Here is a 12,674-nt window from a genome sequence, read left to right as displayed (position 1 = left end):
GCTTTGGCAAGTGGCCTCGTACATCCATTTAAAGCAATCAAGGTGCTGAGGTTAATGACTTTGATGGTTATTGTCCATCCCGAGAGGAGCCAGCTTCACAATGGAGTGGTCCAGGAAAGTTCCAGTTGTGGGGGGCATGAGCATAGGCAGAGAGGACCCCAATCCCTGACTGTCCCTACCTCACACGGCAGGGAGGCCTGCGGGACTGCCACTGGGACTAAGTGGACACAAGCTGTGGGATCTGTGGCGAGGCCTGGGAGCCCAGCAGGGGTGCAAGCCAGCCATTTGTGGGTGGCACCAGATTGAGGTCTGCATTGCACGGGCATCAGCCAGGCCTGCTCAAGGCTCCAGGATGTGTTTGTAGGGTCTCCCCCCACTTGGACATTTCACAAAGCCCTTAATTGAAGTGGGGAATGACATTTTCACTCACCCGAGGTGGGAACGCTGTTGGAAGGATTCCACTGCATACACAGGAAGTCACTGCCCCAGTTCTAAATCAACAGGAGGAAAGACACAACGCCCAACGCTCATTGTGCGGGGAAGTTAGCATCAGCCCAAGAACTAGCTATGTCACTTTAGGTGGAGGCTAGAACTATGTCACTGTGGGGGGACCGTGTGAGGGTAAGACCTGTTAGTTGTAGATGGACTGCGAGGGAAATGAGAGAGGAGAAAACAGGTGTTTGCCTATCCCTATGCACAAAACACATAATGGTGGGCACACATGCACACTCACAGTCTTTCCCATCTCCACTATCTGCACTCTTAAGTGGGGCTGGCAGTCCTACCAGAGCAGGGGAGAAGCAGTGCTCAGGTGGTCTTCCAGGGGACACAGACTTGGATACTTAGCATGAGAGATAGCTGGTTTCTGGCAGTGTTGTTTAACGTTAAGCTAATGGGCACTAATTACAATGCTAAACTGAAACAATAATTAGAATTTTTTTAGGAAAGGAACATGACATTTTTACAATTGCATAGTTCCTGTTTTCTGCATATTTTTTTCTGTACATGTGTATATATTTTTGGATATTAAACTTAATAACCAACCAATTCCTTGTATGTGTAAAAATTAATGCCTATAACCTGGATACCTTTAGTCAAATTCCTTTATCTCTAAAAATACAGAGCACCTTGCTGCCATGTAGTTCAATTGGTTAAAATGTTGTCCCGATATGCCAAAGTTGTGGGTTCGATCCCCAATGAGAGCACATACAAGAAGCAACCAATGAATGCATAATAAGTGGAACAACATATCAATGTTTCTCTCTCCCTTCTTCTCTTCCCTTCCTCTCTCTCCCTCTAAAATTAAAAAAAATTAATTTTTTAATTTATTGATTGATTTGAGAGAGAGAGAGAGAGAGAGAGAAAGGGAGAGGGGGAAATAGAAACATCGATGAGAGAGAACATTGATTGGCCGCCTCCTGCATGCCCCTCACTGGGGATCAGGTCCACAACCTGGGCATGCGCCCTGACCGGGAATCGAACCAGCGACCACACTGGCAAGGCTAAAAAAATTTTTTTATAAAACAAAATACAAAGCACCTTTTCCAGGTGCTGGCTGGAGGAAGGGCTGGCGTGGGAAGCAGAAGGCAGGGAAATGGCCAGTACCAGCAAGCTGGGGAAGAAATAGAATCTCTTCCCCGGCTTCCAAACACCCACAGATCCCCAAGATGGCCTGAGGGACAAGCCCAGCGCTGAGCACACAGTGGGGCTCCACAAACAGGTGCTGACTGGTTGCCTGAATGAAACTTCTTTTAACTATTATTTGCTTAATTTGATGTAATTTAGTTTATTCCAAGCAATTGCTCAATTCATCACACTGGTGGATTCCTTCTTTTGTGTGGATGTTCTGCTGAAGTTAAGAATGTGCTTCTTGAGACTTCTGGTCATGATGGCGGTGTAGGTAAATGGTATCGTGTCCTTCCACAACCACATTAAAGTTACAACTAAACTACAGAACAACCATCATTCAAAACCACCTGAACTCAAGCTGAACAGAATTAAAGCAGCAGCCATACCGAGACTGGTAGGAATGGTGGAGGCGGAGGGGCTGGTCCCACACCCACATTTGGCAGATAAAAATTAGGAGGACACCTCGGCTGGGAAGGTCCTCCCTGAGGACTTAGGGGTCCCTGTCCCACACCAGGCACCTGCTCAGGTTCCAGTGCCAGGAAGAGAAGTCCCCATAACCTCTGGCTGGAAAACCAGCAGGAACTGAAGCTCAGGGAGGCTGATGGGGCTGGAGTCCCAGGCAGCTCCTCTTAAAGGGCCCACGCACGGATTTATCGGACTTACTCCCTCTAAACTTGGAGGGGAGGCAGCTCAAGGGGCTCCAAAGACATATAGGAAAGAACTGAGCTGTTTGGCATTGGAGCAAGGGCTACAGAGGGGGCTTTCTCCGGGACAAATGTGCTGTCAGAGGCCTTTGTTCCTTTGGTGAGCTCTTCCCTGGGGCTGCAGACAGCCACCATATCTGGGACTCCAGCAAACTGGCTCAAACTTGTAGCCCCGCCCTGGTGATTCCCTGAGGCCCCGCCCCACCCCACCCAATTTTCAGGCCCACCCAATTTTCAGGCCCACCCAAGCTGTTGTCAGTTGCTTAACCATAGGATTGGCCTGTCTTGGATCCTGCTTCAGGTTTTCCTAAATTCTTTCAAACAAGCAGCATCTGGTCTCAGATAGCCCCATATCTCTCATTAAGTAATACACAGAAACAAACAGAGAGGCAGCCAAAATGGAGACAAAGAAACAGGTCCCAAATGAAAGAACAGAACAAAACCCCAGGAAAAGAACTAAGCGAAATGGAGATAAGCAACCTAACAGATGCTGAGTTCAAAATACTGCTTATAAGGATGCTCAATGAACTTAGTGAGAACCTCAGTGGACTTAGTGAGGGCCTCAAGAACATAAAAAAGGACCAGTCAGAAATGAAGGAGGTTCTAACTGAAATAAAGAATAATTTACACAGATTCAATAGTAGAGTAGGTAAAGTCAAGAAGCAAAGCATCAATTTGGAATCTAAGGAAGCAAAAAACACCCAATCAGAACAGCAAAAAGAAAAAATAATAAAAAAAAATGAGGAGAGTGTAAGAAGCCTCTGGGACAACTTCAAGCATGCCAACGTTTGCATCTTGGGGATGCCAGAAGGAGAAGAGAGAGAACAAGAAATCGAAAATCTATTTGAAACAATAATGGCAGAAAACTTCCCTAACTTGGTGAAGGAAACAGACATACAAGTCCAGGAAGCACAGAGAGTCCCAAACAAGACGAACCCCAAGAGGCCCACACCAAGACACATCATCATCAAAATGCAAAAGGTTCAAGACAAAGAGAGAATCTTAAAAGCAGCAAGAGAAAAGCAGTTAGTTACCTACAAGGGAGTTCCCATAAGACTGTCAGCTGATTTCTCAAAAGAAACTTTGCAGGTCAGAAGGGAGTGGCAAGAAATATTCAGAGTGATGAAAAGCAAGAACCTACAACCAAGGTTACTCTATCCTGCAAAGCTGTCATTTAGAATCGATGGCCATATAGAGAGTTTCCCAGACAAGAGAAAGTTAAAGGAGTTTATCACCACCAAACCATTATTATATGAAATGTTGAAGGGTCTTGAAGAAAAAGATAAAAAATATGAACAAACAAAATGGCAATGAATATATATCTATCGACAATTGAATCTACAAACAAAATGAACAGGCAGAACAGAAACATTCTCATAGATACAAAGACCATTTTGTTGGTTGCCAGATGGGAGGGGGTGGGGGTTGGGGAAATGGGTGAAAAAGGTGAAGGGATTAAGAAGTACAAATTGGTTGCTAGACTGACAAACCTCAAAGGGAAGGGGTTTGGAGGGTGGGAAGAAATAAACCAAAGAACTTATATGCATTACCAATGGACACAGACAACAGTGTGGGAAAAGGTGGGAGGGGAGTGGGAGGGGGGCTGAAGTGGGGAGGAGGGGGTCAATGGGGGGGGGAAAATGAGGAACATCTGTAATACATTCAACAATAAAGAGAAAAAAAAATAAAGAGAAAAAAAATGAATGCGCTTGTTGTGCTGATGACACATATCAGGGAAAATGCAATTAAAAAAAAAAAAAAAAGTTCTACAACCGTGAGTACTTTAGAACTATCTCAGCTAGCTGGGGAGCTCGAGACAAGCAGGCGCCATGCAGATGAACAGACACAGGTTGGAATGTGAACTGCTCGTCTGTCACAGGGGAGAACCACACAATGCAGTCGGCCCGAAAACCCTGGGTGTCCTGTTAAATGCGGATTCTGGTTCATCAGGCCTGGGATGGTGCCTAGGACTCTGCATTTCTAACAAGTTTCCAGGTAATGTTGATGTCACCTGTCTGAGGCTAAAACAGCAAGGTATTAAAACAAAACAAAACAGCCCTGGCCGGTTTGGCTCAGCGGTTAGAGCGTCCGCCTGCGGTCCGGAGAGGCCCGGGTTCGGTTCCCGCTAAGGGCATGTACCTCGGTTGCAGTTTGTCCCCGGCCCTGGTTGGTCGTGCGGGTGGCAGCCACTCTATGTGTCCCTTTCACATTGATGTTTCCCTCTCTCTCTCTCCTCTCTCTCCTTCCCACTCTGTCTGTACAAAAAATGGAAAAATGCCCTCGGATGAGGATTAAAAAAAAACAAAAAAAAACACACACCTTCTAGGCCTGGGTTTCTCACTCTTTTGGAGCAGAAGCAGAGACATAAGACTGTAAGACCCCAGAGAGCAGGCCCAGGCCCACTTGGCTCACCATATATACCCAACAGTTAGTACAATACCTGCTTCATTTTGGCATCCAATAAATAAATGTTAAATAAATGCCCGGTTGACAAGATGCAGCTGACATTTCAATTATAATGAGTTTTGGTCTATGGTTTGCCTGAGATGAGCCTCTGTTGGGTGAAAGTAGGCCTGAGAGACTCCAAAGAGTCTGGATGGTTGGCATTACCCCAGCCTTGAAGCTGTGATGGCTGGGACCCCAGAACTTAGACTCTAACAGGTCTTCAATTCTCTCTGATAGGTTAGTCTCAACACTTCGGCTAGCTTATAAAAAACCCTTTCCTCAATTTATTCCTGCTGTTCCCCAATCCATTTTCCGCACTAGTCAGAGAGGTCTTTTCAAAAGGTGAGCCAGATTATGTCACCTTCTCCTAGAACCTTCAATGGCTTTCCACATCTCTCCACCTAAAACCCAACCTTCCTACTTAGCATTCAGATTCTGGATGATCTGGCTCCTGAAAACTCCTGGATCACATCACCCTATTCTCTACGTCATTCACATGCTCACAGCCTCTCTGACCTTTCTCTTCCTCAAATACACCCAACTCAACCCCACTTATGAACTTTGGTGTTCCCTGGTAGTGCCTGGGACTCTGGCTCTCCAGATAGCTGGCGTCTTTCACCATGCACGGCCCAGCTCACATCTTTCCTCCTCAGGGAGGCCTGGCCTGCTCAACTCATCAGAGCTTGCCACTCCTCCCTTGCCCCACCATGTTTTCTCATATCACTTTTCTTGGAGCTGTCACCACAGTCTGAAGTCATTAGGCTTATTTATTGAATGCCTCCTTTAACAGACTGTAAGCTCCGTGAGGGATAGGACCCATCTGTCTGGCCTGCTCTATCTCCCTGGAACAGTGCCAGAGCATAGCAGGTGCTCAGTATGGAATGACCTCTAACTCCCCAAGGCCACAGCCATCTCTGAATTCCCTCTAACCCTGACACAAGACTGGACATAGGTGCTCCACTGAAACTGGTGGCTGAGCCCCTGTCCTGGTGGCTGACAGACCTGATCGGGATCAGGCCCGTCCTGCAATGCCTGGTGTGGTCCAGGATCCTCCAGGCCATCCTTGGGGGGGCAGTCTTTAAAGCCATGGGCCCTGAATCCTTTGGGGTTCCTCAGAGCCAGTATGATTGACTTGAACCAAACCAGCCTTGGGGACCCACCTAGATATGTATCAGCTTCCTGTTGGGCCCAACCCTGACATTGAGATTCTTTCTACTCAGTTTCCACCTTTCAGGAAGTCAATGGCACATCATACCTACTACCTCCCCTTCACCCTTTGAAAGGCTGAGTTGCCTAATCAGAAAAGAAGTATATACAAAAGTCAAACAAAATGGATCCATGGGCACTTCCTCTTGTTGGTTGCTAATGTCACGTAAGCACGTGAGAACGTGTTAGGACAATCTTGGAACTTTGTGGTTCAGTCCATTTTTTAAAAAAATTTCAATTTCCAGTATGTAAGAAGAGTACATTTCTGCTTAAGCTAACACTCAGAAACCTGAGTCACTGGCAGGTGGAAACGGTTTGTTCCTGAGAGAGGCAGACACGAATCAGGAGTTACCTCGACGGCTGGCTTGGCAGGGTATGTGTAGTTACTGTTCCGGAGGGTTCTCAGAAAAGGCTCACCCTAAGAGAGAAAAGAAACCACAAGGAGAGGTTACTGACAACATGGAAGGTTGCTTAGGAAAGATAAGAACTAATAATCCAGTCCTCTAGATTTACTTAGCGTGATTTTTCTGCACTCAAATAGAAAGAACTGTATAAACATAATTTTATTCGCTCCCTGGAGGGTTTTATATATCATCTTCGGCAAGGGATGCACAAGGAAAGGACTAAAAAGGGTTCGTGTATGTTTTATTCCTGGATCTACCCTTTTGTTTTCACCCCAGCAAATGAACCTCTCCCTAATCATCACAATGATGTTTTCTGTCCTTTGTAGTTCCTCTGGCAAGAGAGTCACATTATAGCAATTTGTCTTGTCTAAAAAGTGTTATGATTATCAATTTATTTTATTACTTTTTTTATCCTCACCCAAGGATGTATTCATTGATTTTATTTTAAAAATTTATTTCTTATTAATTTTAAAATTTGATTTTACAGGGGGAGGACGAAAGAGAGGGAAAGCGAGAGAAACATTGATGTGAGAGAGAAACACTGATCAGTTGCCTCCTCTATGTGCCCCCACTGGGGATTGAACCCATAGCCTTTTTGTATATGGGATGACGCTCCAACCAACTGAGCACCCAGCCAAGGCTCAATTTATTTTCATTACCCTTTTTCCCTCTCCTTCAAACTATGTCTTACCTCTTCAGGTTGGCTTCATATATTTGTCATGCTCTTTCTCATGAACAACCTCCTCACTCCCTACTCCCCTACCTAGGTCACTATCGGTTCTCACACAAGCCCAGTCGACAGTCCAAATCTATTCCGTCGCAGGTGATGGATTCATCCAAAAGGACAAATGGAGGCAAAGGAGAAACAGGGAAAAGCAAGGAAAGGAAAACATAAAGATGGTGAAGAATGAGTAATAAGTCTGAGGTAGGGAACACTGAAAGGCCCAGGGCTGTCCGCTCTGCCAAGACGCACCCAGTGGAGCAGAAGGGCCAGGGTCTGAAGGTTTGGTGATAAAATGGAAATGAGAAGAAAGCACCAGAGTGTTGGAGAGAGGTCACTGGAGATCAGTTCCAGGGGTTGAAACCCGACGGCCTGTGGGCTGAACCCACCCAGGAGATGTTTCGGTGTGTTCTGCTCTCTTTGGGCCTGAATGGTGTCAACAGAGGAGGAGTGGGAGGGAGAGCATCTGAACGCTCAGGAGACACACCCTCTCTCAGTTCTGGCCCAGCCACTCCTCCTGTTGAATGTCTGAGCCCATGCACACCGTCACGCTCCTGCTGGGCATCAGTCTGAGTCCGCAGCCCCCCCCCCAAACCCCCGTTTTACAGATGAACAGCAGCCGAGGCCAGAGTGAGGAAGGGGCCTGTTCCAGGTAGAGAGCAAGTAGTAAGTGAGCACAGGTCCCGACCTGACTTGACAGCCTTCCTGAGCATTCCTCACACCGGTGTCAGGCCCTGTGTGGTTAGATGGAGGGGGCGAGGAAGAGAGGGACTCCCGGCCCCAGCACAGACCCGGGCTCCTGGGCGCTGCACGCCTCCTTCCGTCTGAGTGTCAGCGTTCCTAGCTGACACATGGCTGGAGGCGTACTCAGGGCCCAGGGCAGGAAGTGTGCCCAGGACTGTCTGCAACAGTGGAGGGCCAAGGAGGCCTTCCAATGGCGTGTCACCATGGCGAACCAGGCTGTCTCCAGCCAATGTTTTCAGCACCCCCAACATTCACATCACATGAGGGCAATCTGGGTGTATTCCGTACAAAACGGGCCTACTGGTGTTGAGGCCCCATGTGTCCAGAGCAGTGCTCTGAGTGCTAGGATGAAGGGATGATACAGAGACTTACAGCCCAGCCAGGCAGAGAGTGTGAAGCTACAAGGAGGCAGCAAAGTGTCAAAGTACAGTGTGGCCATGAGTGCAGTGCTTGGTGAGAAACAGACACAAGACCTAGGGCTGTGTGCTTCTCAAAGACTGGACTTGGTGGGGGCTGGGATGCTAATTAATCTTCTTCCCCCTTTCAAGGGAGCCCTGAACTGGGCCGAGGCTCTGGGTGCTGGAGCTAGTCCCAGAGTGGCCAGCACAGGAAAAAACAGAGAGCAGAGATGTGCCCTGCCCTTCTGGAAATGCTGCAAGTCAAACTGGAGAGCCTGGCTGGTCATATAATCCAATGGTTGGGGGAGGGGCCAGAGAGGGGAGACTGAGTCAAAGAGGTCAGAGGTCAGGGAGACACCGGAATTCGACAGGGAGTGAGGCCAGAGCAGGAAGAAGAACGGGTCCAGGGCAGTGGAGACAGGTAGGCGGGTTGCCTAGGGCTTGTTTTATTGGCCACAGGCCACACGGCGTGTGCATGAGTCAGAGTGGTTTAGAGGCCTCGAGTCGAGGGACCGTGTGGAGCAGGGATTCCGTGATTTAGTCTGAGGGGCTCTCAGGCTCCATTTGCAACACTAGCGAGTAGAAGGTGAAGCCCTTTAAATACCAGCCCCAGGAAGTCTGTGCAGAGATGGTGTGACCTGCCTGGGGGTGGGGGCAGAGCCAGGACAGCCACCTGATGTGAGTCAGCACCGTGAGTCAGAGGCCTCGGGAAAAGGTCATGTTCATCTTGGCTGTGTCACCAGGTTTAAAGTTCCAGAGCGAAGGAGTGGTGGCTTGTTTTCTGTTCCGCGCTGTTCAGAACAAACCAGAGTGCACAGGCAGGTCTGGGCACCCACCTAGGGGGACCACGTTCCAAGGAGACATACCTATTACATGAGACAAGGTTTGGAAGGCTGGTCTGTGAGCAGTGGTTCAGGGAACTGAGGAGAAGACTCAGGGAAGGTGGCGGTGGTGGTAGGGGGAAGAGGACACAACAGGCCATGACTTCTGATTCTAGTCCATTCGTGCTGGTTCATGACCTCCTAGGCTAATGTCACAACCTGTGGATGGGTAGCCACTTGGCAGTTGGAAAAGCTGTACCCTGAGGGGACAGTCGTTTAAGTAGAGGCTATGGTGATGCCTTGGGAGGCCTGTGGTAGGATAGTTCACTTAGTCTATGAGAATTACGTCAGCAGAACCCCAAGGCTCTCCCGCTGAGATCCTAAGGTTACATAATTCTCTGCTGTTTTATGATGGGAAGGTAGGAACAGGTAACCTTTAACATACAAAGTGCTCGGGAGCTGAGCGGGGGTGGGGGTGGGGGTAGGAATGGGAAGCGGGGGCACTGGGAAGAATCCCATGGCACAGGGTTCCGGCGGGGGGTTTCGTGCCTGTTGGACGGTGGAAACCACAATAATAGTGACAGAAATAGGAAAGTCCCAAGGATCACAGAGTTGGGGAAGACAGATATTTAGTTCCTATTTTAACACTCCATACTTAAAAATTAGTTTTTGAATGAAAGTTTGTTGAGTTTGAGGTGATGGTGAAGTCAGGGCAGGAGCAGGAGACTCAGAAGTCCGAAGCACGCTGAAGGTCACAGTGTCCCCCACATGTGATTCAAAACAGAAACACCACCAAACAATACATATAATGGAATCCAACAAACCTCTGCTTTTCCCAAAATAAAAGACTGGATGTACTATCACTGGAAGTTATTTTGGTTTCTCTCTTTCTCTGCCTCTCTGTCTCTGTGCATCTCTCTTCAGTTCTTCTGCTTTGTTGACACCCTGACCACTCCTTTAAGCAGCCATCTGAGTAAGCTTACACCACACAGGGCATCCAAGGGGAAGGCGGCTCTTCAGGGTTAGAAATACTAAGGTGGAGTTTGGGAAAGAAAGAAATGAAGACAGATTGGAGAGTCTCGTATAAAGAAATTTAACAGAAAACCCTGGAAGTAGACAAATCTCAGAGTGAGGGGGTGGGGGTAGAGAGAGGAGAGAGAATGGGGCTGGGACGTGACAGCTGGAGAATGCCCTCATTTTTGAGGCCAGAAGAAGAAAGGAGGGTCGTTAAAAAAGACAAGAGCCCCGGCCGGGTGGGTAGCTCAGTTGGTCAGAGCGTCGTCTTGAAATGCCAAGGTTGCAGGTTTGATCTCTGGGCAAGGCACGTACAAGAACCAACCAATGAGCGCATAAATAAGTGGAACAACAACCATTGTCTCTGGCTCTCTCTCTCTCTCAAAAAAAATCAATAAATAAAAATTGTGAAAAAGAGACAAGAAGGGGCAGCCACTAGAAGAACAGAACAGTGAGGTGCTGTTACATCCAGGACACTCATGAGGAGAGGGTTACCTCTGACCAACGCTTAGAGAGAGCACAGTGAGTAAGCGCTTAAAAGGACCATGCTGGTCTTTCAGCTGCTTTCTCCAAAGCCTGCAGCGCCACCGCCAGCTGCCCTGGGTTAGGGAAGGAGTGGGCAGAGAGGTGACGAAGGCAGGAAGGGGACAATAGTCACAGTCCACAGAGTGGCTACTCAAAATTTGGCTGTAAAAGCATCTGTCCAACCTGAAAGTCCACGGAGCGTTAAGTGCCGACCTGGCCGGGCGGATGCACCTGCAGTTACCGGGCAGGAGAGGAGCAGGGAGGAGGCTGAGAAAGCTCCCGGTGCTCACATCCATCCCGGGCCCTCCTCCCCACTGGGTCCTGCCTGCCTGTGGCCTCTATGTTTAGAGACAGCTAGCACTAAAATATGTGCTACCTGCCCCCTGTCCGCTCACACTGAGAAGCTGGTGGACTTTATATAGCTCCAAGGCACACGGGAGGGAGCAGATGGGCCTGAGGAACGCAGAATGCTACATTGCCTGGTGTGGTAGAATTGGGCTAACCAACAGATGGAGCCTTTGGGAATGGGCTCTGGGGTTGCCTGGCAACCATTTCTTCCAGGCTGGGCTTCTATGGGTCCAGGAGGCTGGATTTGCTCTCCTCTGCTCACCAATGGCTCAGTCAGGCTCGCTCCAGGAGGAGGAGCTGAGCCCACTGTGGCTTGAGTGTTGGTGGAGCGGCACCCTGTTGGGGCTCCTTACCTGGTTCGGGGCAGAGAGTGGCACAGGTCACCTTGAGGCCCATGGTGGCAGGGCTGTCTCTGACCCAGTACCTAGCCTCCAACCTGGTACTTAATAAATGCTGGTGGGGAGGAGGAGCAATGATGGCTCCCTGGAATGGGTTGTTACTACTTTCACTATTTAATGGAAGGCTGCATGGGCAGATTGGAGAGGGTTTTCCATGGGTGATGCTCAGTATGGCCATATGGGTGATAAAAATATTGAAACACTTACCTCCAGTATGGTTTACAGCCTCTGCTCTGAGTCCCCAAATGCCCCTCCTACAGAGGTTGCCTGGCTCCTGCCCTAAGGCTCCTTGGCCACACTCGGAATTGAGCACGTAAACCATTTACACCTGGCACCATGGTGGAGGCATCCATGGTGCACTGGCTGACGCATCACTGGACTATCTCCTTTGCTCCAAGCACCAGACCCAGCACCTGAGCCGTCTGCGGCCACTGCCCTCACTTCCACATCCCTTCTTCTCACCACTCTGGTTCTCCTGATGAGGCTGATGGCAACAGGCCAGGCCTGGGCGGCAGACGGTGGGAGAGTAGCAGACAGGGTGCCTGGGTCTCGGGACGCCTGCCACCCTCTCTGGAGCCCTGGTAGACACCCGGGCGCTGCAGGGCCATTCCCTGCTCAGCCTGGAGGGTGGGAGCCAGTGACGCCGCCAACCCAGGAGGGAAACCCAGCGCCCAGATTGGGTCAAGTCCTTCTGCTTTTACTGCTGCTGAGGGCTCTCAAGCCTTGGCCTTATTTGGTTAAAAAGTTATGAAACAGGGCCTAGAAGAGGGAGCTGAAGGCAGTGGGACATATGAATCTGCCCCCACCCTTAGGCCTGAAATCAAGTTGAATAACCACTTACATTTTCCTCCCTAAAAGGAGCCGAGTCCTCACTTATTTCTCACTAAAGCCACTCGGATATGTCCTTCTGCACACAACTCCCGGGCCATCCTCTCTGACCCGATCTATCCCTGCTGGAAACTCCCAGTTCAGGCTCTACCACCGCTAAGCACAACTTCTGACCCGCCGGCTGCGCGCTCGGCCCCCTCCCGCAGGCTGACTCCCCCCTGCCCCACGTGCCGCTGCAAACACAACCCTTCTTGTCTTCCTCTGGCTTCCTGACTCTCCTGCTCAAGGACCAGCCTTTCTCAGCCTGATCCTCAACCTCTGCGTGGACCCAGGCTCCCATCCCACCTGCTTCCCTCGTTTCCAACAAAATAAGTGCTTCTTCCCTGTCCATTCTCACTGACTTCCTTCCCTCCTCCCAAGTCCGCCTGCTTCCAGCTGAGGGGCAAGGGGGAAGCTGTGGGGAGCACGAAGGGGAAAGGCAGGTCAGAG

The 12,674-nt window shown here is 49.4% G+C and overlaps 1 protein-coding gene across 1 annotated transcript in view; it reads right to left on the bottom strand.

The window, feature by feature from the left end:
- PLB1 (phospholipase B1) overlaps window positions 1-12,674 on the bottom strand; it is a 124,228-nt gene that overhangs the window by 19,385 nt on the left and 92,169 nt on the right. Inside the window, exons 44-45 of the mRNA XM_036263445.1 lie at window positions 6,337-6,402; window positions 431-491 (exon numbers count right to left, since the gene is read on the bottom strand). Of these exons, the coding sequence (XP_036119338.1) occupies window positions 431-491; window positions 6,337-6,402 (127 nt within the window). The remainder of the gene's footprint in view (window positions 1-430; window positions 492-6,336; window positions 6,403-12,674) is intronic.

This window comes from Molossus molossus, unplaced genomic scaffold (assembly GCF_014108415.1).
Source record: "Molossus molossus isolate mMolMol1 unplaced genomic scaffold, mMolMol1.p scaffold_m16_p_15, whole genome shotgun sequence".
Lineage (NCBI taxonomy): Eukaryota > Metazoa > Chordata > Mammalia > Chiroptera > Molossidae > Molossus > Molossus molossus.
This window is presented reverse-complemented; position numbering and strand designations above follow the sequence as displayed.